Consider the following 25,718-nt stretch of genomic DNA (forward strand, 5'->3'; position numbering starts at 1 on the left):
AGAGATTTAAAGACGTGTATGAGCTAACTGGGCAGTGGCCATTTTACCTCATTTGTTTTATGCCTCCACAACCTGCACTGCAAAAAGTCAGTGGTCAAAAACAAGAAAAAAAATTACAAAAATGAGGGGTATTTTACTTCAACTAAGCAAAATTATCTGCCAATAGAACAAGAAAATTTGGCTTGTTAAGGCTTTCCAAAACAAGTAAAATTAGCTAACCTCGATGAACCAAAAAATACCTTAAACTATGTATATTCTCACTAATAACAAGTGCACTTTTCTTGGTAGAAAAAAAAAAATTAGAACTTTTTGCTCAATATGTTACAAAATATTCTTAAATGAAGTAAATGCTAGTGCCATTATCTTGACATAATGATATGCGCTCGGCATTACATTTCTTGAAACCAGCAAACTTATACTAAAAACTAATTTATTGTTCCTAATGGAAAGGCAACAAGGCAAGCGCTTGTTACTCTCGGGGTCTCCTAGCCGCTCAGGCAAATCATATTGTCTAAAGATGCATTTTTCCATGGATAACATGACATTATCGCGCCAAGTGCGTGCTCTTTTAGTCAATTAGTGCGCATATATACAGACCCGCCCCCAGCCAAAATGTTTTTAATTGTAATTTTGAAGAATTTATCTGAATGTGCATGAAATATTTCTGCTCAAAATTGTTTGAAATGTCACATGTTAAATGTTTAAATATTAACTGTCAGTTTACTGTACTGTGCCAACTGTACTACTTTATGAGTGCGTATTTTCTATTGTTTCATTGAAAATAAAACAGCAAATTGTGTCAAAATCATGATTTTTTTTTTTTTCATGCTTGAAGTTAGAAATTATTACTTTAAAAAAGTAGTTTTCTACTTGTGAGTGTTGATGACACAGCTTTGCAACACTTCATATTCTAGTTTCAAGCATGTTTTACTCAATATAGCTCATCAAATCTCAGCAACAAGCTGTAATATCTTACTGATCAACCTTAAGAAAGTCAATGACTTCACCATAAAAGTAGGTGACATTGTTATCACCAGGAAAGATGAGGTCACCTACCTAGGTTCCATTCTAGAGGCTAACCTTTCCTGTAAAAAATGGCAACCAAGGTAATCAAAAAGGTTAACCAACAAACGAGATTTCTCTACAGAATCTCCTCTCTGGTCAACAAAAGCACCTTGAGGATTCTGGCGGGAACTCCCGTTCAACCCTTTTTCCATTACGCATGCACCTCCTGGTACCCTAGCACCTCCAAAACCCTCAAATCTAAACTCCAAACATCTCAGAACAAGCTAGTCAGGTTACTTCTAGACCTCCACCCCAGATCACACCTCACTCCTACCCACTTCTCTAAAGTGGGCTGGCTCAAGGTGGAGGACAGAGTTAAACAACTTGCACTGAGCCTAGTCTATAAAATCCACTACACCTCCCTGATACCGAAGTACATGTCAAACTACTTCCTTAACGCAAATGACCGCCATAACCACAACACCAGGGGGAGCTCCACTAACCACGTTAAACCCAGATTCCGAACTAACAAAGGTCTTAACTCATTCTCTTTCTATGCCACATCAATGTGGAATGCGCTCCCAACAGGTATAAAAGAAAGGGCATCTCTATCCTCCTTCAAAAGCGCAATAAAAGTTCACCTCCAGGCAGCTACAACACTAAACTAACACCCTCCCCGGATTGCTAATAATCAAATGTAAACAATCAAATGCAGATACTTTTTCTTATGCCTTCTGATCTCTCTCTCTCTCTCTCTCTCTCTCTCTCTCTCTCTCTCTCTCTCTCTCTCTCTCTCTCTCTCTCTCTCTCTCTCTCGCTCTCTTTCTCTCTCTCTCTATATGTCCACTACTTGCTGTCCATATCCTACCCCCCCCCCCCCTCCACACCTCTGATTGTAAATAATGTAAATAATTCAATGTGATTATCTTGTGTGATGACTGTATTATGATGATAGTATATATGATAGTATATATCTGTATCACGAATCAATTTAAGTGGACCCCGACTTAAACAAGTTGAAAAACGTATTCGGGTGTTACCATTTAGTGGTCAATTGTACGGAATACGTACTTCACTGTGCAACCTACTAATAAAAGTCTCAATCAATCAATCAAAAACTGAGATTATTTAGGAGCAAAACCCTTAAAACAAGTAAAAGACTAACATAAAATCTGCTTAGTGAGAAGAATTATCTTATCAGACAGAAAATAAGCAAATATCACCCTTATTTGAGATATTTCATCTTACTTACATTTCAGTTTTTGCAGTGTGTATAAAGCGTGGTCCCCACAAGTGAGCATCGAATACTTTTGGAATACCCATTCCAAATGATAACCAGTGTGTGTGTGTGTGTGTGTGTGTGTGTGTTGTGTTTGCGGATTTCGGTCATCTGGACCAGGGTGGACCAGGGAATCCTGCACAGAAAGAGTTGACCTGCCTCTTCAACAGCATCGCCTCCTTTTATCATCCTTCCAATCATGGCCTCTGGCAGGTCAGCATCTCACTCCCTCACTCACTCACTCCCTCCCTCACTCCCTCACTCACTCCCTCCCTCCCTCCATGGCTGTTTTGTTGCTCTTGTTTGATTTATAACCTGTCATTCAAGACTTGGCTCGCCTTCAACACCATAATAGAATGCACAGGCTATGCAGGCAGCGTGCGTCTGCCTCTGGGCGATAACGCTAAAGATGCGCGCCTGTGTCCGCAGTCTCGACTCATGCGCTTGCTCCAGCGTCTGCCGGCCAGCGTGGTGCGCCGCGTCCACCGCGAGCGTCACGCCGCTCCCGGCTGGATCACGCTGGTGCCAGAATCTCAGAGGCTGACGGACCAAGACCTGCAGGAGTTCACGCGCAGTCTCACTGGCGCCGCCCTGCTGGCCATGTTCAGGTACTTCAGTTATACCATGGTTGAACACCATTTGTTTTCCCAATGACCTGCTACAGAACATTACAAAAGAGGATGAATGATATCCTTCAAAGGTAAAAACTCAAAAGTTACAAGCAAAACCTTGAAATGTTGAATGTTACAAAATCCCACCGATGACGATTATGCATATTTGGGTCAATATTAGGGATGTCCGATAATGGCTTTTTGCCGATATCCGATATTCCGATATTGTCCAACTCTTTAATTACCGATACCGATATCAACCGATACCGATACTGATATGTACAGTTGTGGGATTAACACATTATTATGCGTAATTTGGACAACCAGGTATGGTGAAGATAAGGTCCTTTTTTTTTTTTTAATTTAATAAAATAAAATAAGATAAATAAATTAAAAACATTTTCTTGAATAAAAAAGAAAATAAAACAATATAAAAACAGTTACATAGAAACTAGTAATGAATGAAAATGAGTAAAATTAACTGTTAAAGGTTAGTACTATTAGTGGACCAGCAGCACGCACAATCATCATGTGTGCTTACGGACTGTATCCCTTGCAGACTGTATTGATATATATTGATATATAATGTAGGAACCAGAATATTAATAACAGAAGGAAACAACCCTTTTGTGTGAATGAGTGTAAATGGGGGAGGGAGGTTTTTTGGGTTGGTGCACTAATTGTAAGTGTATCTTGTGTTTTTTATGTTGATTTAATAGAAAAATAAAAAAAACGATACCGATAATTTCCGATATTACATTTTAAAGCATGTATCGGCCGATAATATCGGCCGGCCGATATCGGACATCTCTAGTCAATATGGTATTTTCTTTGTCATCTATAACAGAAAGCAGAGATGTATAGTAGACAGTTTTTTATATAAATATATTTAACTGCTTAGCATATTTTGACCTACTTTGGTTTGATGTTTACTAAACCAAAAGCAGAGGTGGGTAGTAACGCGCTACATTTACTCTGTGACATCTACTTGAGTAACTTTTGGGATAAATTGTACTTCTAAGAGTAGTTTTAATGCAACATACTTTTACTTTTACTTGAGTATATTTATAGAGAAGAAACGCTACTTTTACTCCGCTCCATTTATCTACATTCAGCTCGCTACTCGCTACTGATTTTTATCGATCTGTTAATGCACGCTTTGTTTTTTTTGGTTTGTCAGACAGACCTTCTAAGTAGGATCTATCGCATGCCTGCGTTTCACCAATCAAATACAGTCACTGGTGACGTTTGACTCCGTTTCACCAATCACATAAAGTCACTGGTGACGTTTGACTCCGTTTCACCAATCAAATACAGTCACTGGTGACGTTTGACTCCGTTTCACCAATCAAATACAGTCACTGGTGACGTTTGACTCCGTTTCACCAATCACATAAAGTCACTGGTGACGTTTAACTCCGTTTCACCAATCAAATGCAGTCACTGGTGACGTTTGACTCCGTTTCACCAATCAAATACAGTCACTGGTGACGTTTAACTCCGTTTCACCAATCAAATACAGTCACTGGTGACGTTTGACTCCGTTTCACCAATCAAATGCAGTCACTGGTGACGTTTGACTCCGTTTCACCAATCAAATGCAGTCACTGGTGACGTTTGACTCCGTTTCACCACTCAAATGCAGTCACTGGTGACGTTTGACTCCATTTCACCAATCAAATACAGTCACTGGTGACGTTTGACTCCGTTTCACCAATCACATAAAGTCACTGGTGACGTTTGACTCCGTTTCACCAATCAAATACAGTCACTGGTGACGTTTGACTCCGTTTCACCAATCAAATACAGTCACTGGTGACGTTTGACTCCGTTTCACCAATCACATAAAGTCACTGGTGACGTTTAACTCCGTTTCACCAATCAAATGCAGTCACTGGTGACGTTTGACTCCGTTTCACCAATCAAATACAGTCACTGGTGACGTTTAACTCCGTTTCACCAATCAAATACAGTCACTGGTGACGTTTGACTCCGTTTCACCAATCAAATGCAGTCACTGGTGACGTTTGACTCCGTTTCACCAATCAAATGCAGTCACTGGTGACGTTTGACTCCGTTTCACCACTCAAATGCAGTCACTGGTGACGTTTGACTCCATTTCACCAATCAAATACAGTCCCTGGTGACGTTTGACTCCATTTCACCAATCAAATACAGTCACTGGTGACGTTTGACTCCGTTTCACCAATCAAATGCAGTCACTGGTGACGTTTGACTCCGTTTCACCAATCAAATGCAGTCACTGGTGACGTTTGACTCCGTTTCACCATTAAAATGCAGTCACTGGTGACGTTTGACTCCGTTTCACCAATCAAATACAGTCACTGGTGACGTTTGACTCCGTTTCACCAATCAAACACAGCCAGGCGGTCACATGATTAACTGCACATAAAGTTTCAGCGGCAAACAACAAACAAGCTTAAGCTTACATGAACTCAATGTCAAATTTGAGGAAGCACATCGCGGTAAGTAACGTTAGTAGATATTTTGGCTGTCACCGTAGGCTGACGTTAGCTTCCCTGCTATGAATCACTGTCAAATGTGCATCGTGTGGGGACATTTATTAACGCACTGCAGCCTCATAGACACACACACACACACTCACACGCACAGTCGCACACACACACACGCATGCATACAAACACACATATCAGTTTATGGTTTGCGTAAAGGCTAGCTTGTTATTTTCCTTTGTAATCTCTGCCTACTGAGCCTATGGTGCTGTTAAGTTATTGTGGCTCAATTTGCCTTAATTTTTTTATGTTAATGTATTATTATTTAATATATATTATTGTTTTAGTTGCTTAAGACATATTCCTGGTTCTGAATTTGTTCATTGCTATTTTTATGTTTTTGTGCATCATGTGTTGCCGTCATCATTAAACGAGCAGGTTACTCATCAGTTACTCAGTACTTGAGTAGTTTTTTCACAACATACTTTTTACTTTTACTCAAGTAAATATTTGGGTGACTACTCCTTACTTTTACTTGAGTAATGCATCTCTAAAGTAACAGTACTCTTACTTGAGTACAATTTCTGGCTACTCTACCCACCTCTGACCAAAAGTGAAGGATATCAAAGTGGTTTCCTGCATTCTTAAATGTTTCTGTTCGTGTACCTCAGTGGAAAAATATGACAATCCCTTGTTTAACAGTTAGAAAATAAGTCTCCTTAAAAAGAGTACAGAACATACCTTTTGTTTTTGATACAATGGACAAATAGTAGTAATAGTATGCTACAAATTCAGTTCAAGAACTTTATTTAGCTGTTTGGATCTTCAGGTGGAAAGCAGTGTTTACAATTCATAGAAAAAAGGCACAATACAAACATTGATTACACACAGAAAACTGTGCGCCGGTATCATGCAATTATAAATATACAATAAATCTGCAAAAAAGTCAGGAATATAAGTTTAAATTTTATTTGAATTTTTTTATATACACATTTCATTTATTTCATTTCTGCTTGTATTTCTTTTATTTGTGTTTTATTGTTGTAGTGAGTTTTTTCTTCTGTGATATGGATCCCCCTGGGTCTGAAATAAATGACTATTTATATATACTTAATTTCATTATCAATGATACAATAAAATACAGACTGTACAGCTAAAATACCAGGAATTACTCAATAAAACAATGAATCCATAAAAATAAAACATCTAAAATGCCAAGGATTAATTGTTATACCTGATCTTTATACCAACAATGGTTGTATAGTTTTCTATTGTACATAATTACTCCATACATAAAAAAAAAATGGTATAATTCTTTCATTTTAATTTTTAACGAACCAAGTACTCTATTTACAATTTAAATTTAACTATGTTTATAAATAAGGTTTCTTTTTGGAATTTGTCTTTTTTCACAGAAATATAAAAAAAAATCTCAGTCAATTCACCAGTTTCTTGGCATATTTGTTTTCATGCGCCCCCTACTGGTAACCTGCAGTAAGACGGGCTGCACAGACGCCGCCTACGCCCTCCAGAACCTGGCTCTGCTGACGCCGCAGCTCGCCATTCCACCTGTGCTGGAGAAGTACGTCTGTTAGTCGCGGCCATGTTTATGGGACTTCTTCCAAACTAAACCCAGGTGATGCGTCCCACAGGACGTACGCAGCCATGGAGACCCTGACGGAGCCGCACACCCTCACCGCCACTCTCAGCTGCATGATCGGCATGGCGCGTAGCCTGGTCGCCCCCAGCGACCGTTACCCGGAGGGCCGCCTGCATGTGCTGCCGCTGCTCATGGGGTCTCTGCCGGGCGTGGACCCCAACGACTTCAGCAAGTGCATGGTGAGTTAAGGACGTGACCTCGTCGTAGAATCTCTCATGTTGGATAAAGTTGGACTGTAAAATATTGGTTAAAAATACTGTGGTATTTATTATCCATCACCTGCTTTTTCATTTACCATGCGACTAAAAATAACCACGTCTGTATTACGCTGCTATTCCCAGATAACGTTCCAGTTCATCACCACGTTCACCACGCTGGTGCCTTTGGTCGATTGTTCTTCTGCGCCATCTCGACACACTGATCTTTCTGAGGTACGCCATCAGTCAGTTTGCTCACAGTTTACACAGGGTGGACTTATTCCACCAAGGCCTGTTCTTTCAAGTCAACGGATGCTTTAAAGGCCTACTGAAAGCCACTACTAGCGACCACGCAGTCTGATAGTTTATATATCAATGATGAAATCTTAACATTGCAACACATGCCAATACGGCCGGGTTAACTTATAAAGTGACATTTTAAAATTCCCGCCACACTTCCGGTTGAAAAACTCCTTTGGATATGATTTATGCGCGTGATGTCACAAAAGCAACGGAAGTGGTTGGACCCCATCTGACCCGATATAAAAACCTCTTGTTTTCTTCGACAAAATTCCACAGTATTCTGGACATCATTTGTTTAATAAACAATGGAGGCTGCAAAGAAGAACGTTGTAGGTGGGATGGATCGGTGTATTAGCGGCTAAGTACAATACTTACAGCAACACAACAAGGACTACTTACTATGCCTAGCCGATGCTTGCCGCCAAACCCACGGATGAAGTCCTTCGTCGCGCCGTCGATCGCTGGAACGCAGGTGAGCACGGCTGTTGATGGGCAGATGAGGGCTGGCTGGCGTAGGTGGAGCGCTAATGTTTTTATCATAGTTCTGTGAGGTCCGGTTGCTAAGTTGCTAAATTAGCCTTAGCGTCGTTAGCAACAGCATTGTTAAGCCTTACCAGGCTGAGAATTTTTAACCGTGTAGTTACATGTACATGGTTTAATAGTATTGTTTGTCTTCTGTCTATCCTTCCAGTCAGGGGTTTATTTATTTTGTTTCTATCTTCATTTGAGAACGATGCTATCATGTTAGCTCAGTAGCTAAGTGTGTCACCGATGTATTGTCGTGGAGATAAAAGTCACTTTAAATGTCCATTTTGCGTGCTCAACTCTCATTTTCAAGAGGATATAGTATCCGAGGTGGTTTGAAATACAAATCCGTGATCCACAATAGAAAAAGGAGAGAGTGTGGAATCCAATGAGCCAGCTTGTACCTAAGTTACGGTCCGAGCGAAAAAAGATACGTCCATCACTGCCTCTCAAGTCCTTCACTGTAACGTTCCTCATCTACGAATCTTTCATCCTCGCTCAAATTAATGGGGTAATCGTCGCTTTCTCGGTCCGAATCTCTCTCGCTCCATTGTAAACAACGGGGAATTGTGAGGAATACTAGCTCCTGTGACGTCACGCTACTTCCGCTACAGGCAAGGCTTTTTTTAATCAGCGAGCAAAAGTTGCGAACTTTATCGACGTTGTTCTCTACTAAATCCTTTCAGCAAAAATATGGCAATATCGCGAAATGATCAAGTATGACACATAGAATGGATCTGCTATTCCCGTTTAAATAAAAATAAATTCATTTCCGTAGGCCTTTAACACAGGGGTGCCCACACTTTTTCTGCAGGCGAGCTACTTTTTAATTGACCAAGTGGAGGGTATCTAACTCATTCATATATATAATTTATATTTATTTATTTATGTAAGAGACGTTTTTGTTAACAAGTTAAAGGTGTTTAATGATAATACAAGCATGTTTGACACATAGATTCCTTTCTTTCATGAAGACAAGAATATAAGTTGATGTATTACCTGATTCTGATGACTTGCATTGATTGGAATCAGACAGTAGTGATGATAACTAGAGATGTTGATGTATGCGTGTATATGTACTTGTATATGTATGTTTGTACAGTGAATGTATATGTACAGTATGTGTATATGTACTGTATGTTTGTACAGTGAATGTGCGTGTGGACAAATGTATTAAGTTACGCCTCCTAATCAGAATACTGTACATCAGGGGTCACCAACGCGGTGCCCGCGGGCACCAGGTCGCCCGTAAGGACCAGATGAGTAGCCCGCCGGCCTGTTCTAAAAATAGCTCAAATAGCAGCACTTACCAGTGAGCTGCCTCTATTTTTTAAATGTTATTTATTTACTAGCAAGCTGGTCTCGCTTTGCCCGACATTTTTAATTCTAAGAGAGACAAAACTCAAATAGAATTTGAAAATCCAAGAAAATATTTTAAAGACTTGGTCTTCACTTGTTTGAATAAATTCATTAATTTTTTTTACTTTGCTTCTTATAACTTTCAGAAAGACAATTTTAGAGAAAAAATACAACCTTAAAAATGATTTTAGGATTTTTAAACACATATACCTTTTTACCTTTTAAATTCCTTCCTCTTCTTTCCTGACAATTTAAATCAATGTTCAAGTAAATGTATTTTTTTTATTGTAAAGAATAATACATCAATTTTGATTTAATTCTTCATTTTAGCTTCTGTTTTTTCAACGAAGAATATTTGTGAAATATTTCTTCAAACTTATTATGATTAAAATTCAAAAAAATTATTCTGGCAAATCTAGCAAATCTGTAGAATCAAATTTAAATCTTATTTCAAAGTCTTTTGAATTTCTTTTAAAATTTTTGTTCTGGAAAATCTAGAAGAAATAATGATTTGTCTTTGTTAGAAATATAGCTTGGTCCAATTTGTTATATATTCTAACAAAGTGCAGATTGGATTTTAACCTATTTAAAACATGTCATCCAAATTCTAAAATTAATCTTAATCAGGAAAAATTACTAATGATGTTCCATAAATTATTTTTTTAATTTTTTCAAAAAGATTCGAATTAGCTAGTTTTTCTCTTCTTTTTTTCGGTTGAATTTTGAATTTTAAAGAGTCTAAACTGAAGATAAACTATGTTTCAAAATTTAATTGTCATTTTTTTCGTGTTTTCTCCTCTTTTAAACCGTTGAATTAAGTATTAATATCATTAATTATTAATAATAACATAGAGTTAAAGGTAAATTGAGCAAATTGGCTATTTCTGGCAATTTATTTAAGTGTGTATCAAACTGGTAGCCCTTCGCATTAATCACTACCCAAGAAGTAGCTCTTGCTTTCAAAAAGGTTGGTGACCCCTGATGTACATACTCTTAAATGTTGTCTTTTGATTTTGGTATTCAATCAGCCAACTTCATCATGGAAAAAAAAATGTGTCTTTCAGGTTGAAAAAGACTTGTGTTTTGCTTCTGCTGAGTTCGAGGACTTCGTTCTGCAGTTTCTAGACAGGTAGCCACAAATACCTTATGTATATATATATATTTTTAAAGACAAAGAAAACATATTCATAATAGCTGTGAATTCCTGTTAGATTCCTCATATTTTATAAGTCATTTTGATCACATGTTGTACAGTCATTTGCTTCGAGCCACATGCAGTAATTCATGATGCACTCGTAACGGCCTCTGAGCGCCAAATTCCATTGTGGTGTGTTTTTGTGTGCAGGTGCTTTGCTCTGATCGACTGCAGCACTTTGGAGCAGACCAGAGACGAGATGGAGACGGACACTCAGACCCAGCTGGAGAGCCTGGTGGAGCTGGGCCTGTCCTCCACCGTGAGCACGGTCCTCACACAGTGCTCCAAACAAATATACACGGTAACACACAAAATGCACACTTGCTGTCTTAACGGCCGTCAGTCATGTTGTGATCGCTTGTTCTATCCTTGTTGCCGTTAGGTGGCTTTGGAGAAGGTGTACAACTTTGCTACCTCCAACATCTTTGAGACTTGTGTGTCAGGCAGGATGGTGGCTGACATGTGCAGGGCGGCCGCCAAGGTGTGTACGTGTGTGTGTGTGCGCGCGCGCGACTGAGGAAAAACACCATATTGCTATTGAATCGATGCATTCATGCACACATTCAATTACTGCAGAGGCATCCACCCTCTGTTGTGTGTTATTATCATTTCAGTTCAATTTGTTTGGATAAATGATTCTCTCTTCCTTATTTCTTGTGTGTGTGTGCATGTGTGTGCGTGTGTGTGTGTGTCTGTGTGTGTGCGTGTGTTTGCAGTGTCATCCCGCTGAGTCTCTCCGACTGTTTGTCCCTCACTGCTGCAGTCTCATTTTCCACACTACTGAAAGTCAGTAAAACATTGTTGTGCATAGGGATGAGTACCGTTCACATTTCAACCAATATGGTACCGATTCCCAGTACCGGGGTATCAATACCGGTATTCGACAGTACCAAGTTTTGGTACTTTCGTGTGTTGTTTTTTAAAATAACATCACATTTTTTTATAGCAACATTTAAAAATGAGCTACCGTATTTCCTTGAATAGCCGCCGGGGCGCTCATTAATTTAAAACCTCTTCTCACTCCTGCGTTTACCAAAAGCATGCGGGATTGGGAAGCATGCGCTAATTATTTTAAAACCTCTTCTCACTCCGGCGCTTATCTTATCATGAAAAGCACATTTAATAAAAAAAACGTTATTATGGTCTTACCTTTAGGTATAAATGAGTCCATGCGCAGCTTCTATAGAAGTATTCCTTATCTTTCTTCAGTTTTAAAAGTCTCTCTGTTTCGATGGAGATCTTCCTTTATGTATTAACTCCTGCTTCGATTGAAAGTCCAGTTTAGAAAACTGTTTTATTTTAGATATGTAATCCTCCATGTTAAAAGTGCAAGCAAACAATGGCTGCTCACTCTTGCTGCATGTTGTCTTCTTCTGCAGCACCGGTCTTCTGCAGTACCAGCAGTCGCAAGAAGGATCACTAGCGCCCTCTACCACCAGGAGGCGGAAGTCGTTTAATGACTCATATTTGACCCGGCGGAAGTGCCAAGCATGCGCTAATTATTTTGCGAAACGAGTTTGACCCGGCTGTAATTCTAGGCAGGCGAATACTATATTCCCGGCGGCAATTTAAGGAAATACGGTAATTATGATAACTGCTGTCCAGTTGTTATTTTTTATTTTATTGTGACATTTTTGAGTCTCAATTGCAGATGCAAGTCCAAGACGTTAGACCAGATCTGTGCAAAATACGGTCCGCGGGCCACATGCGGCCCATTAAGATTTTCAATCCGGTCCGCCGGACGGTCTACATAATTTTTTTAGACTTTTAACATCAAAACTGAAGCTGCCATTATGATGTGCAGTGCTGTTGTTAAATTACTGTGAGTCTTGAACTATAGAAAGTATTTCAATGGTTGAAATCTGCGCTTTTGAGTTATCACGGTAATCTACGTCGCAGCAGCTCAGACGACGAACAAAGCAGAGTGGGCGGGGCTTGTTTTCAGAGCAGCCAGCCCCAAACGCGGGTGTCAGGAATAGATGCGGAAGAACATTTTTACAACAAATTTCTGCAAAGAAGTGATAACATATAATATTGTAGATGTTAATTACCCTTTGCATTCATATTTTGCTGTTTGTTACATTTTTGTTATGTTTTGCTTGATTGTAAAATATGTTGATCGGGGAGCTGGTCTGAGAAGTAAAAGAGGAGCGATGTTCATATGTTGTAAATAGGGATGTCCGATAATGGCTTTTTGCCGATATCCGATATTCCGATATTGTCCAACTCTTTAATTACCGATACCGATATCAACCGATATATACAGTCGTGGAATTAACACATTATTATGTCTAATTTGGACAACCAGGTATGGTGAAGATAAGGTACTTGTAAAAAAAAATTATAAAATAAAATAAGATAAATAAATTAAAAACATTTTCTTGAATAAAAAAGAAAGTAAAACAATATAAAAACAGTTACATAGAAACTAGTAATGAATGAAAATGAGTCAAATGAAGTGTTAAAGGTTAGTACTATTAGTGGAGCAGCAGCAGCACGCACAATCATGTGTGCTTACGGACTGTATCCCTTGCAGACTGTATTGATATATATTGATATATAATGTAGGAAGCAGAATATTAATAACAGAAAGAAACAACCCTTTTGTGTGAATGAGGAGGGAGGTTTTTTGGGTTGGTGGATTAATTGTAAGTGTATCTTGTGTTTTTTATGTTGATTTAATTAAAAAAAACAAAAACAAAAAAACGATACCGATAATAAAAAAAACGATACCGATAATTTCCGATATTACATTTTAACGCATTTATCGGCCGATAATATCGGCAGGCCGATATTATCGGACATCCCTAGTTGTAAATATTCAGTGTTTTATTGTTCATAGTTAATATTGTAAATCCCACTTTCTTTATTTTAATGTACATTTTGGGTGTCCCATTCAGTGAAAAACTGTAAAATTCCATTCCGTTTTTTTTAGGTGGTCTGTCATAACGTTTTTAGAACTATCAGACATTGTGACTTTTGGTATTAGTGTTCCTGGAAAAAAGGGACCCAAACACACATACTGTACAGCATATTTTTACAGTTAAATGTGTATATATATAATTTATACACACATACACTTTGGCCCCCCAGACACATTTTTTTCTCAATGTGGCCCCCGAGTCGAAATATTTGCCCAGCTCTGCGTTAGACGGTAGTAGTGTATAGTTCATGGCAAGTCGGGTCAATCTTTGCTGCCAATAAAGTCTTAATACTGTCAGTATTGTGCTTATAAGGCACCAGCTGTTTGATTGTAGCGTGCATCTTAGTTGTAGTTTTCATGAACAAAATTGGAGGTGTTTAATAGCCATGTAACATCGCAATGCTAATTACAAACCCCGTTTCCATATGAGTTGGGAAATTGTGTTAGATGTAAATATAAACGGAATACAATGATTTGCAAATCCTTTTCAAGCCATATTCAGTTGAATATGCTACAAAGACAACATATTTCATGTTCAAACTCATCAACTTTATTTTTTTTTTGCAAATAATAATTAACTTAGAATTCCATGGCTGCAACACGTGCCAAAGTAGTTGGGAAAGGGCATGTTCACCACTGTGTTACATGGCCTTTCCTTTTAACAACACTCAGTAAAGGTTAGGGAACTGAGGAGACACATTTTTGAAGCTTCTCAGGTGGAATTCTTTCCCATTCTTGCTTGATGTACAGCTTAAGTTGTTCAACAGTCTGGGGGTCTCCCTTGTGCTATTTTAGGTGCCACACATTTTCAATGGGAGACAGGTCTGGACTACAGGCAGGCCAGTCTAGTACCCGCACTCTTTTACTATGAAGCCGCGTTGATGTAACACGTGGCTTGGCATTGTCTTGCTGAAATAAGCAGGGGCGTCCATGGTAACGTTGCTTGGATGGCAACATATGTTGCTCCAAAAGCTGTATGTACCTTTCAGCATTAATGTAATAAACGTGTTTCAGTTTGAACATCAAATATGTTGTCTTTGTAGCATATTCAACTGAATATGGGTTGAAAATGATTTGCAAATCATTGTATTCCGTTTATACACTACCGTTCAAAAGTTTGGGGTCACATGTAAATGTCCTTATTTTTTGAAGGAAAAGCACTGTACTTTTCAATGAAGATAACTTTAAACTAGTCTTAACTTTACAGAAATACACTCTATACATTGCTAATGTGCTAAATGACTATTCTAGCTGCAAATGTCTGCTTTTTGGTGCAATATCTACATAGGTGTATAGAGGCCCATTTCCAGCAACTATCACTCCAGTGTTCTAATGGTACAATGTGTTTGCTCATTGGCTCAGAAGGCTAATTGATGATTAGAAAACCCTTGTGCAATCATGTTCACACATCTGAAAACACTTTAGCTCGTTACAGAAGCTACAAAACTGACCTTCCTTTGAGCAGATTGACTTTCTGGAGCATCACATTTGTGGGGTCAATTAAATGCTCAAAATGGCCAGAAAAAGAGAACTTTCATCTGAAACTCCACAGTCTATTCTTGTTCTTAGAAATGAAGGCTATTCCACTAAATTGTTTGGGTGACCCCAAACTTTTGAACGGTAGTGTATTTACATCTAACACAATTTCCCAACTTATATGGAAACGGGGTTTGTAGTAGCATGTCAATAGCAAAGTCAATATATACGAGTTTCAAGCTAGCGCATTTTTGGAAAAGTGGAGCCTTACCTACCTTACGTTGGAGCATTTTTTGAGTCAATTGTTTTGTTGGCATTGAAAATGGCAACATTACCTAGAGGTAGTTTGGCTGAGTTCGCTCTCAGTACTGCTGGAGTGATCGCCAAAGATTTTCGGCCGGTGCCAAAAAAAAAAAAACTGATTCGGTACCCATCCCTAGTTATGTGAAAATGCTGATTATTTATGTCACAAAAGTGTGTTTAATGACCAACATTTGCATAGTTACAGTGTAATACACCACCAACCATTCATGCCTGTGAATCAAATGAGTCCAAAAAAAGAGTATGTAGTTTATTCGAAAAAGACTAAAAAAAAAAAAAAAATAGTCATGCAGAATATTAATGAGGAGCAATTCCAATCTTCTTGCATTCATTTGACTGGACAGCCGCTGGTTAATCTCCAAAGAGAAACTTATTAGCCTGCCAGTGATGCAGCTGGAAATATTACTCATCTTCCTCATTTGCATGTGTGTGAGTAGATGAGGATCTCCAGAGTGAAGACGAGCTGGATAAGGAGCTGCTGTGGAACCTCCAGCTGCTCTCCGAGGTAAGATGCTGAAAACCTTGCAGCAGACAAGTTAGCGTTAGTTCAAATCTTGTAAGTAGACGCAGCATTGGCTGCTGTGACGCCATCTTGAAGTGGTGATGAGGAGCCGGCGAGCAGCCTAAACTGACAGTTGACAGGTAGAAAACAAAGATGGTGTTCAGCGTTTTCTTGCTCAAATGAGCGGACTGTTGAAAATAGGAATCGGGGGATTACTTTTCACAAGTAAAATTTAACATTAACGTACTATTGGTTGTATTTTGTGAAAAGAATATTACCAAAGAGTTGAGAAGGAGCAAAGATCTTCAATAGTACTGAGATCGTAGCCGCTAGCAAACAAGAGTATGACCATAATAGAATTGCTTGTCAGTGAAATTAATTAAATTTAAAAATGTCATAATTGAATAACAAAGTTGAAATAAATTATGACGATAAAGATTGTAAAAGCCAACAGGGGTAAAAGTTAGGACCACAGTCCAAAATGTGTGTGTGCACTGCAAAAAGTCAGTGTTCAAAAACAAGGAAAAAAAATACAAAAATGAGGGGTATTTTATTTGAACTAAGCAAAATGATCTGCCAATAGAACAAGAAAATTCGGCTTGTCAAGACTTTCCAAAACAAGTAAAATTAGCTAACCTCAATGAACCCCAAAAATAGCTTAGAATAAGTATATTCTCACTAATACCAAGTGCACTTTTCTTGGTAGAAAAAAAAAGAGACCTTTTTGCTCAATATGTTGAAAAATATTCTTAAATGAAGTAAATGCTAGTGCCATTATCTTGACATAATGATATGCGCTCGGCATCATGATTTTTTTTTTCATGCCTGAAGTAAGAAATGATGACTTTAAAAAAGTAGTTTTCTACTTGTGAGTGTTGATGACACAGCTATGCAACAGTTGATATTCTAGTTTCAAGCATGTTTTACTCAATATAGCTCATCAAATGTCAGCTACAAGCTGTAATATCTTACTGAGATCATTTAGGACCAAAACCCTTAAAGGCCTACTGAAATGAATTTTTTTTATTTAAACGGGAATAGCAGATCCATTCTATGTGTCATACTTGATCATTTCGCGATATTGCCATATTTTTGCTGAAAGGATTTAGTAGAGAAAATCGACGATAAAGTTCGCAACTTTTGCTCGCTGATTAAAAAAAACCTTGCCCCTACCGGAAGTAGCGTGACGTCACAAGCGGTAGTGCTGCTCACAATTCCCCGTTGTTTACAATGGAGCGAGAGATATTAGGAGCGAGAAAGTGACGATTACCCCATTAATTTGAGCGAGGATGAAAGATTCGTAGATGAGGAACGTTACAGTGAAGGACTTGAGAGGCAGTGCAGGACATATCTTTTTTCGCTCTGACCGTAACTTAGGTACAAGCTGGCTCATTGGATTCCACACTCTCTCCTTTTTCTACTGTGGATCACGGATTTGTATTTTAAACCACCTGGGATACTATATCCTCTTGAAAATGAGAGTCGAGCACGCGAAATGGACATTCACAGTGACTTTTATCTCCAAGACAATACATCGGTGACACACTTAGCTACTGAGCTAACGTGATAGCATCGTTCTCAAATGAAGATAGAAACAAAATAAATAAACCCCTGACTGGAAGGATAGACAGAAGATCAACAATACTATTAAACCATGGACATGTAACTACACGGTTACATCAACAGCCGTGCTCACCTGCGATCGGCGGCGCGACGAAGGTCTTCACCCATCATCGACGAAGCTCTTAGCAAGAGCTAACGTGATAGCATCTGTCTCAAAATAAATAAATCCCTGACTGGAAGGATAGACAGAAGATCAACAATACTACTATCAGGAGACACCGAACCAAACACTGGACATGTAAATACACGGTTAATGTGTATTCGACGCCTGTCGAAGCCTAGCAATGCTGTTGCTAACGACGCTAACTTAGCAACGGGAGCTCGTCAGAGCTATGCTAAAAACATTAGCGATCCACCTACGCCAGCCAGCCCTCCTCAGCTCATCAACACCCGTGCTCACCTGCGTTCCAGCGATCGATGATGCGGTCGGCGGCCCGGAGACGTAGGAAGTCTAGGTGAGTTCGCCGCTAGCGCGTCTGCTATCCAAGTCAAAGTCCTCCTTGTTGTGTTGCTACAGCGAGCCGCATACACCGATCCCACCTACAACGTTCTTCTTTGCAGCCTCCATTGTTCATTAAGCAAATTGCAAAAGATTCACCAACACAGATGTCCAGAATACTGTGGAATTTTGTGGAAGAAAACAGAGCTCTGTGTATTGTGTCCAATATGGTCCAAACACTTCCGTGGATCTCTCGACGTCACGCGCATACGTCATCCTCCAAAGGCGTTTTGAACCGGAAGTTTAGCGGGAAATGTAAAATGTCACTTTATAAGTTAACCCGGCCGTATTGGCATGTGTTGCAATGTTAAGATTTCATCATTGATATATAAACTATCAGACTGCGTGGTCGCTAGTAGTGGCTTTCAGTAGGCCTTTAAAACAAGTAAAACACTCTAACATAAAATCTGCTTAGTGAGAAGAATTATCGTATCAGACAGAAAATAAGCAATTATCACCCTTATTTGAGATATTTCATCTTACTTAGATTTCAGTTTTTGCAGTGTGTGTGTGTGGGGGGGGGTAATATATGTTAGCTAACTAGACAATCAGATGGACAGTGGCTATACAGTATTGTACAAGTCTAAATTTAGTCTAGCTTTCCAACCCAATTTTTATGTAGGATATACGCATGTATATATTACCTAATCATATTGTTTCTTGAATTTAAAAATAGCTGACTGTTTTTTTCCCCCTTCTCTGGGATTATATTCCCAGTTTTGATCTCAGACATCTGGTCACTTCTAGCATATAAGAATATTCTATTACTGTTAAGCAAACTATGAATAATAAAACCCGGCAAAACATGTGTCCTTTATCATACACTGCAAAAACTGAAATCTAAGTAAGATGAAATATCTCAAATAAGGGAGATATTTGCTTATTTTCTGTCTGATTGGATAATTCTTCTCACTAAGCAGATTTTATGTTAGTGTTTTACTTGTTTTAAGGGTCTTGGTCCTAAATGATCTCAGTAAGATATTACAGCTTGTAGCTGAGATTTTATGACCTATATTGAATAAAACATGCTTGAAACGACAATATAAACTGTTGCAAAGCTGTGTCGTCAACACTCACAAGTATAAAACTACTTTTTTAAAGTAATCATTTCTTACTTCAAGCATGAAAAAAAAAACATGATGCCATTATGTCAAGATAATGGCACTAGCATTTTAATTTAAGAATATTTTCCAACATATTGGCGTGACGAAGTTGGGAGAGTGGCTGTGTCAGCAATCTGAGGGTTCCTGGTTCAATCCCCACCTTCTACCATCCTAGTCACGTCCGTTGTGTCCTTGAGCAAGACACTTCACCCTTGCTCCTGATGGGCCTGGTTAGCGCCGTGCATGGCAGCTCCCGCCATCAGTGTGTGAATGTGTGTGTGTGAATGGGTGAATGTGGAAAATAGTGTCAAAGCGCTTTGAGTTCCTTAAAAAAAAAAAGGTAGAAAAGCGCTATACAAGTACGACCCATTTACCATATTGAGCAAAAAGGTAAAAAAAAAAAATTCTACCAAGAAAAGTGCATTTGTTATTAGTGAGAATATACTTATTTTAAGGTATTTTTGAGTTCATTGAGGTTAGCTAATTTTACTTGTTTTGGAAAGTCTTGACCAGCCGAATTTTCTTGTTCTATTGGCAGATCATTTTGCTTAGTTCAAATAAAATACTCCTAAGTTTTGTATTTTTTGTTCTTGTTTTTGAACACTGACTTTTTGCAGTGTAGCTACACGTACGACAAACAAGCGTGTGAAAATGAGTGGTATTCAGTGAGGTAAGATGAATTAAATGCGCTGACAGTTCATTGCTCCTGCCAAATGAATTGCACTGAGTGGAGCGGATCACCACTCCAAGATGGCAGCCCCGCGTCTCTTCAGCGCCAGTAGGCAGTAGCGCTTGATGCTGCGTACCCTCATAAGATGCCTATGTGCTACAGTGCCAGACCACCAGATGGCGGCATAGTCCCCAAACTGCAAGCAGACCACTCAATGTCACTCAGGCTATGTCCACACAAACACGAATACTTAAAACAAAAAACGCATATAAAAGGGTAATACAAGCTCTATTTGCATCAGTGTAGTTTCAAAACATCCCGTCTACACTACACAAACATTCGCTTTTATGCACATTTTGTCCAATCAGAAGCCTGGAAAAGCAGCCACAGCTGACGTGGCATTACACCTCTGTTTAGATCGTACGTTTGTAAAGCCCTTTGAGACACTTGTGATTTAGACATCTGATATTGATAATATGATGACGTTAATTAGGGATGAGTACCGGATTTGGTACTTTTACAGGCACCGACCGAATATTGTTGGTCCTACCGGGTATCGATTCATGTAAAATCAACTGGTGTGAAATTTTGCTCCCTTCGTTGCATGTGACGTCACGTCCGGTTGGAGACTAAACACAGGCTCACGTATACAATCAGTCAAGTAGCACTCAGCCAAACTGCCTTTAATGTCGCAGTTTTCAACACCAACAAGCAACTATGCTTGGTAGCGTAGAGCAGTGGTTCTCAAAGTTTTTTTGTCATCCCCCACTTTGGACAAGGGGGAGTTTTCAAGCCCCACCTGCCCCCATCGCCCCAACAGAACGCTGATGCCAAGCTTAACATTTTCAAATTTATTGAACATCAAGTAACATCAAGTTGTATACATTCAAACTCAATAACATAAAATAACATCAAGTTCAATAATCAATAAAATAACTGTGCAGCTGTGGTATAACTTGCATCAAGTTCAATAATAAATAAAATAACTTGCATCAATTCAATAATAAATAAAACAAAAGTGTTATAACTTGCATTAAGTTCAATAATAAATAAAATAACTTGCATCAAGTTCAATAATAAATAAAATAACTTGCATCAAGTTCAATAATAAATAAAACAAAAGTGTTATAACGTGCATCAAGTTCAATAATAAATAAAATAACTTGCATCAAGTTCAATAATAAATAAAATAACTTGCATCAAGTTCAGTAATAAATAAAACAAAAGTGTTATAACTTGCATCAAGTTCAATAATAAATAAAATAACTTGCATCAAGTTCAATAATAAATAAAACAAAAGTGTTATAACTTGCATCAAGTTCAATAATAAATCAACAAAAGTGTTACAACTTGCATCAAGTTCAATAATAAATCAAATAACTTGCATCAAGTTCAATAAAAAAATCAAATAAAAGTGCCACTTTGCAATCTTTGCAACAAAAAAAAAGGAGGAGCTATGCATTTGGCAAGACAGAGCAAGTGAACATGAGTTTTACAGTACTCCAGCATTAGTGGCTGCAATGAGCCTGTTTTGCACTGCACAGCTTTTCAAATGGGGGTTGCAGGCTTGACACTGCCACTCTTAAGTCATGCTCAATGTTCAGCTGAGACCTGTACTTCGTTTTGAGTGAAGCAACAGCTGAAAAGCCTATCTCACACAGATAAGATGTGGCAAAGAGGAGAAGAATGGACACAGCTCTCTGCCCGATGAGTGGATGATTAGCGCGGATGGGTGCGAAAGTTTGTTCCGCTTAGCCCCGCCCCCATTAGTTACTGTTGCTATGTCTGTCAAACTTTCGCTCCTACCTAGAAATTTAAAGCTTACAGGAAAAATAAGTAATTCACATTTATTTATATAGCGGATTTCACAGACAGAATCACAAAGTGATTTACAGTGTGTATAGAAAATGAAAGCATAGTAAAAAACAACAACTAAGAATATAATAAAAAAATAAAACATTTAAAGTGAAATTTCCTCCCGTTCCTCGCGCCCCACCTGTCATGTCTATTCCCCACCAGTGGGGGGCGCCCCACACTTTGAGAAACGTCCCACTCTTCCAAAATGCACTAGCTAATTTACATTGGATCGGCCATAGACAGGCTACTATTAGCATTGACAATTGTACATGGCAGTTTCAACATGTCCAAATTTAGTAATGAAAACTACAACCAAGATGAAAGCTACAATCAAAAAGCTGCTGTGAAATAAGCACAATACTTGCAGTACAAACACATTGTAGGGGGCAACATAACACTTGTACTACTTGTGCTTGTACATACCATACGTGGCCTATACAGTACTGCCATCTAATGTTTTGGGACTGCTACTGTATTGCAAATGAGACTCAAATGGTTTAAGAAAACACGATAGAACACACACAAAGGTACCACAAGTATCAATTACCATGTACCTGGAATTTGTACCGTATTGGGTTCAAATTTGAACAGTTCCCATCCCTAATGTTAATTGTGATGTACTAGATGTAAAATAGAGGCCAAAAGTTTGGACACGCCTTCTCATTTCAATGCGTTTTCTTTATTTTCATGACTATTTACATTGTAGATTGTCACTGAAGGCATCACAACTATGACACCTGTGAAGTGAAAACCCTCTCAGGTGACTACCTCTTGAAGCTCATTGAGAGAATGCCAAGAGTGTGCAAAACAGTAATCAGCGCAAAGGGTGGCTATTTTGAAAAAATTAGAATATTAAAAAACATGTTTTCAGTTATTTCACCTTTTTTTGTGAAGTACATAACTCCACATGTGTTCATTCATAGTTGTGATGCCTTCACTGACAATCTACAATGTAAATAGTCATGAAAATAAAGAAAACGCATTGAATGAGAAGGTGTGTCCAAACTTTTGGCCTGTACTGTATATTATCTTTAAAATCTTACACAGAGCCCTGGGAAAGTTTATGAATGGATGTTAAGTGCCAAAAGTGCGAGTCAGGTGCAGGAAATAAAACCAACTCATGGAATTATAGGGCATGTAATAATCAATATAGTGATATATTCCACATGCAATGAAGTGTTCATTACGTTTAACATCAGTCCACACTAACAAGGAGCCAAGGTTTTTTTAAGTGCCTAAAGTGTGCGTATGCTGCTGCGCGAAATAAAATAAACTCTCGTGGTATTATAATGTGATGTAATAAATGTGCAATGAAGTGTACGTTTACTCCAACGTCAGCACACACTGACAAGGAGCCCAGGATGCATCATGTTTTTTTTATAAAGCACACGCACTGTGCCCTTATCTACTGCTGCACAACACACACAAGTAAATCACGTAATGATTTGTATTTAAAGAAGGGTTAAAACATGAAATAATGACACTGTTAAGAATATTTTCCCTCCTTTTGGCAGAATAAGAACGCCTTGGAATTAGCCTTTATTCTGCTAGATGAAGCTAAATACGGTGAATGCACTCTGTTATTTATCCGTGCACTCTCACACATACATCAATATTAATGCTGCCATGAAGTACAAGCCTGTGGAGCAGACCCTGGCAATTATTTTTGACTCGCGTGTGAAATGTGTGTGGGGGCCCGTGTGTATCTGTGTACAATGTATGTATGTGTATATGTAGACTAGACTTACACTTAGACTTCCTTTTTATTGTCATTCAAATTTCAACTTCACAGCACAGATAAGAATGAAATTTCGTTACATAAGCTCATGGTAGTGCAGGATAAAAAAAAAAGCAATAAGGTGCATATATAAATAAATAAATATATATAAATAATATATAAATATATATATATAAAATAAATACATTTATATAAATAAATAAATAGATTACTGTACAGATAAATATATTGCACTTTTTCACATGCGTCCACGTTTATGGATGTATGTTATATTGTCTTTTTTATTCCAGCGAGATAATCCATTTTTGGGGGAGTTGAGGGGATAATATATATATGTATGTATACATAGTATATATGTACACTACCGTTCAAAAGTTTGGGGTCACATGTAAATGTCCTTATTTTTGAAGGAAAAGCACTGTACTTTTCAATGAAGATAACTAAACTAGTCTTAACTTGAAAGAAATACACTCCATACATTGCTAATGTGGTAAATGACTATTCTAGCTGCAAATGTCTGCTATTTGGTGCAATATCTACATAGGTGTATAGAGGCCCATTTCCAGCAACTATCACTCCAGTGTTCTAATGGTACAATGTGTTTGCTCATTGGCTCAGAAGGCTAATTGATGATTAGAAAACCCTTGTGCAATCATGTTCACACATCTGAAAACACTTTAGCTCGTTACAGAAGCTACAAAACTGACCTTCCTTTGAGCAGATTGAGTTTCTGGAGCATCACATTTGTGGGCTCAATTAAACGCTCAAAATGGCCAAAAAAAGAGAACTTTCGTCTGAAACTCGACAGTCTATTCTTGTTCTTAGAAATGAAGTCTATTCCACTAAATTGTTTGGGTGACCCCAAACTTTTGAACGGTAGTGTATATTTTTATATATATATATATATATATATATATATATATATATATATATATAAAGCTGTAAAAATTTGCTGTACAGTATGTGTGCTTTGTTCAGGCACTGCAATACAAAACCATGCAATGACTGATAGAATGCTAAAAATGTTAGGCCGGACCACGTCAAAAAATGGAATGGAATTTAAACATTTTTATGAATGAGACACCAAGAATGTACATAAAAATAAAGAATGTGGAATTTATAATATTAACTATAAACGATAAAACTCTGGGGGCCGGGGGACTAATTTGGAAGCACCAGGTGGGCCGGATTGAAAAGATTAACGCCGTGGGCAATATTTTGCCCAGGTCTGCTGTAGAGAGAGGTTAAGTTTCAGTTTCGATTCCTGCCAAGGAAAAAAGCTGATAAATGAAAAGTGTAGCAATGTTTTACCAAAGCCCATTTTGATGTATTTTCATCAATGTAGAGTGAAAGTAGCAGTTTGTTTACATTTAAACATACAATATGTCCCCTCAGTGCGTAGAAATTAGCAAGCGATCAAATGTTTGGAAGCGTACTCACGGTATCGCGTCTGCGTCTGTTAACGAAGTCAAAGTCCTCCTGGTAAGAGTCTCTGTTGTCCGAGTTCTTCCATCTTGACTGCATCTTTCGGGAATGTAAACAATGAAACACCGACTGTGTTGTGTTGCTGACTTCCCTCGCAAAATACTCCGCTTCGCACCAACAACTTTCTTCTTTGCTTGCTCAGCTTCTTTCTCCATAATGCAATGAACAAATTGCAACAGATTCACCAACACAGATGTCCAGAATATATCCAGAATGAGATGAAAACAGCTATTTTGTATTGGATTCAATGGAGTCCGAATACTTCCGTTTCAACGATTGACGTCACGCGCATACGTCATCCTCAGAGGTGTTTCGAACCGGAAGTTCCCCTGGAATTTTAAAGGCCTACTGAAAGCCACTACTAGCGACCACGCAGTCTGATAGTTTATATATCAATGATGAAATCTTAACATTGCAACACATGCCAATACGGCCGGGTTAACTTATAAAGTGACATTTTAAATTTCCCGGGAAATATCCGGCTGAAACGTCACGGTATGATGACGTATGCGCGTGACGAAGTCAGTATAACGGAAGTTGTGGTACCCCATAGAATCCTATACAAAAAGCTCTGTTTTCATTTCATAATTCCACAGTATTCTGGACATCTTTTGCAATTTGTTTAATGAACAATGAAGGCTGCAAAGAAGACAATTGTAGGTGGGATCGGTGTATTAGCAGCGGACTACAGCAACACAACCAGGAGGACTTTGTTGGAGAGCAGACGCGCTAGCCGCCGACCTCACCTTGACTTCCTACGTCTCCGGGCCGCCAAACGCATCGGGCGAAGTCCTTCGTCCTTCCGCCGATCGCTGGAACGCAGGTGAGCACGGGTGTTGATGAGTAGATGAGGGCTGGCTGGCGTAGGTGGAGAGCTAATGTTTTTAGCATAGCTCTGTGCGGTCCGGTTGCT

The 25,718-nt window shown here is 38.6% G+C and overlaps 1 protein-coding gene across 4 annotated transcripts in view; it reads left to right on the top strand.

Moving 5' to 3' along the window:
- Positions 1-25,718, top strand: part of LOC133655332 (proteasome activator complex subunit 4B-like) — a 128,855-nt gene that overhangs the window by 29,899 nt on the left and 73,238 nt on the right. For all 4 annotated transcript variants that reach the window (XM_062055367.1, XM_062055368.1, XM_062055370.1 and 1 more), the window contains 10 exons: positions 2,405-2,497; positions 2,714-2,892; positions 6,865-6,951; positions 7,022-7,208; positions 7,371-7,460; positions 10,478-10,542; positions 10,759-10,909; positions 10,991-11,089; positions 11,325-11,394; positions 15,766-15,833. In XM_062055367.1, coding sequence (XP_061911351.1) covers positions 2,405-2,497; positions 2,714-2,892; positions 6,865-6,951; positions 7,022-7,208; positions 7,371-7,460; positions 10,478-10,542; positions 10,759-10,909; positions 10,991-11,089; positions 11,325-11,394; positions 15,766-15,833 — 1,089 coding nt within the window. The remainder of the gene's footprint in view (positions 1-2,404; positions 2,498-2,713; positions 2,893-6,864; positions 6,952-7,021; positions 7,209-7,370; positions 7,461-10,477; positions 10,543-10,758; positions 10,910-10,990; positions 11,090-11,324; positions 11,395-15,765; positions 15,834-25,718) is intronic.

The sequence above is a fragment of the Entelurus aequoreus genome, linkage group LG08, assembly GCF_033978785.1.
Source record: "Entelurus aequoreus isolate RoL-2023_Sb linkage group LG08, RoL_Eaeq_v1.1, whole genome shotgun sequence".
In the NCBI taxonomy this organism is placed as follows: domain Eukaryota; kingdom Metazoa; phylum Chordata; class Actinopteri; order Syngnathiformes; family Syngnathidae; genus Entelurus; species Entelurus aequoreus.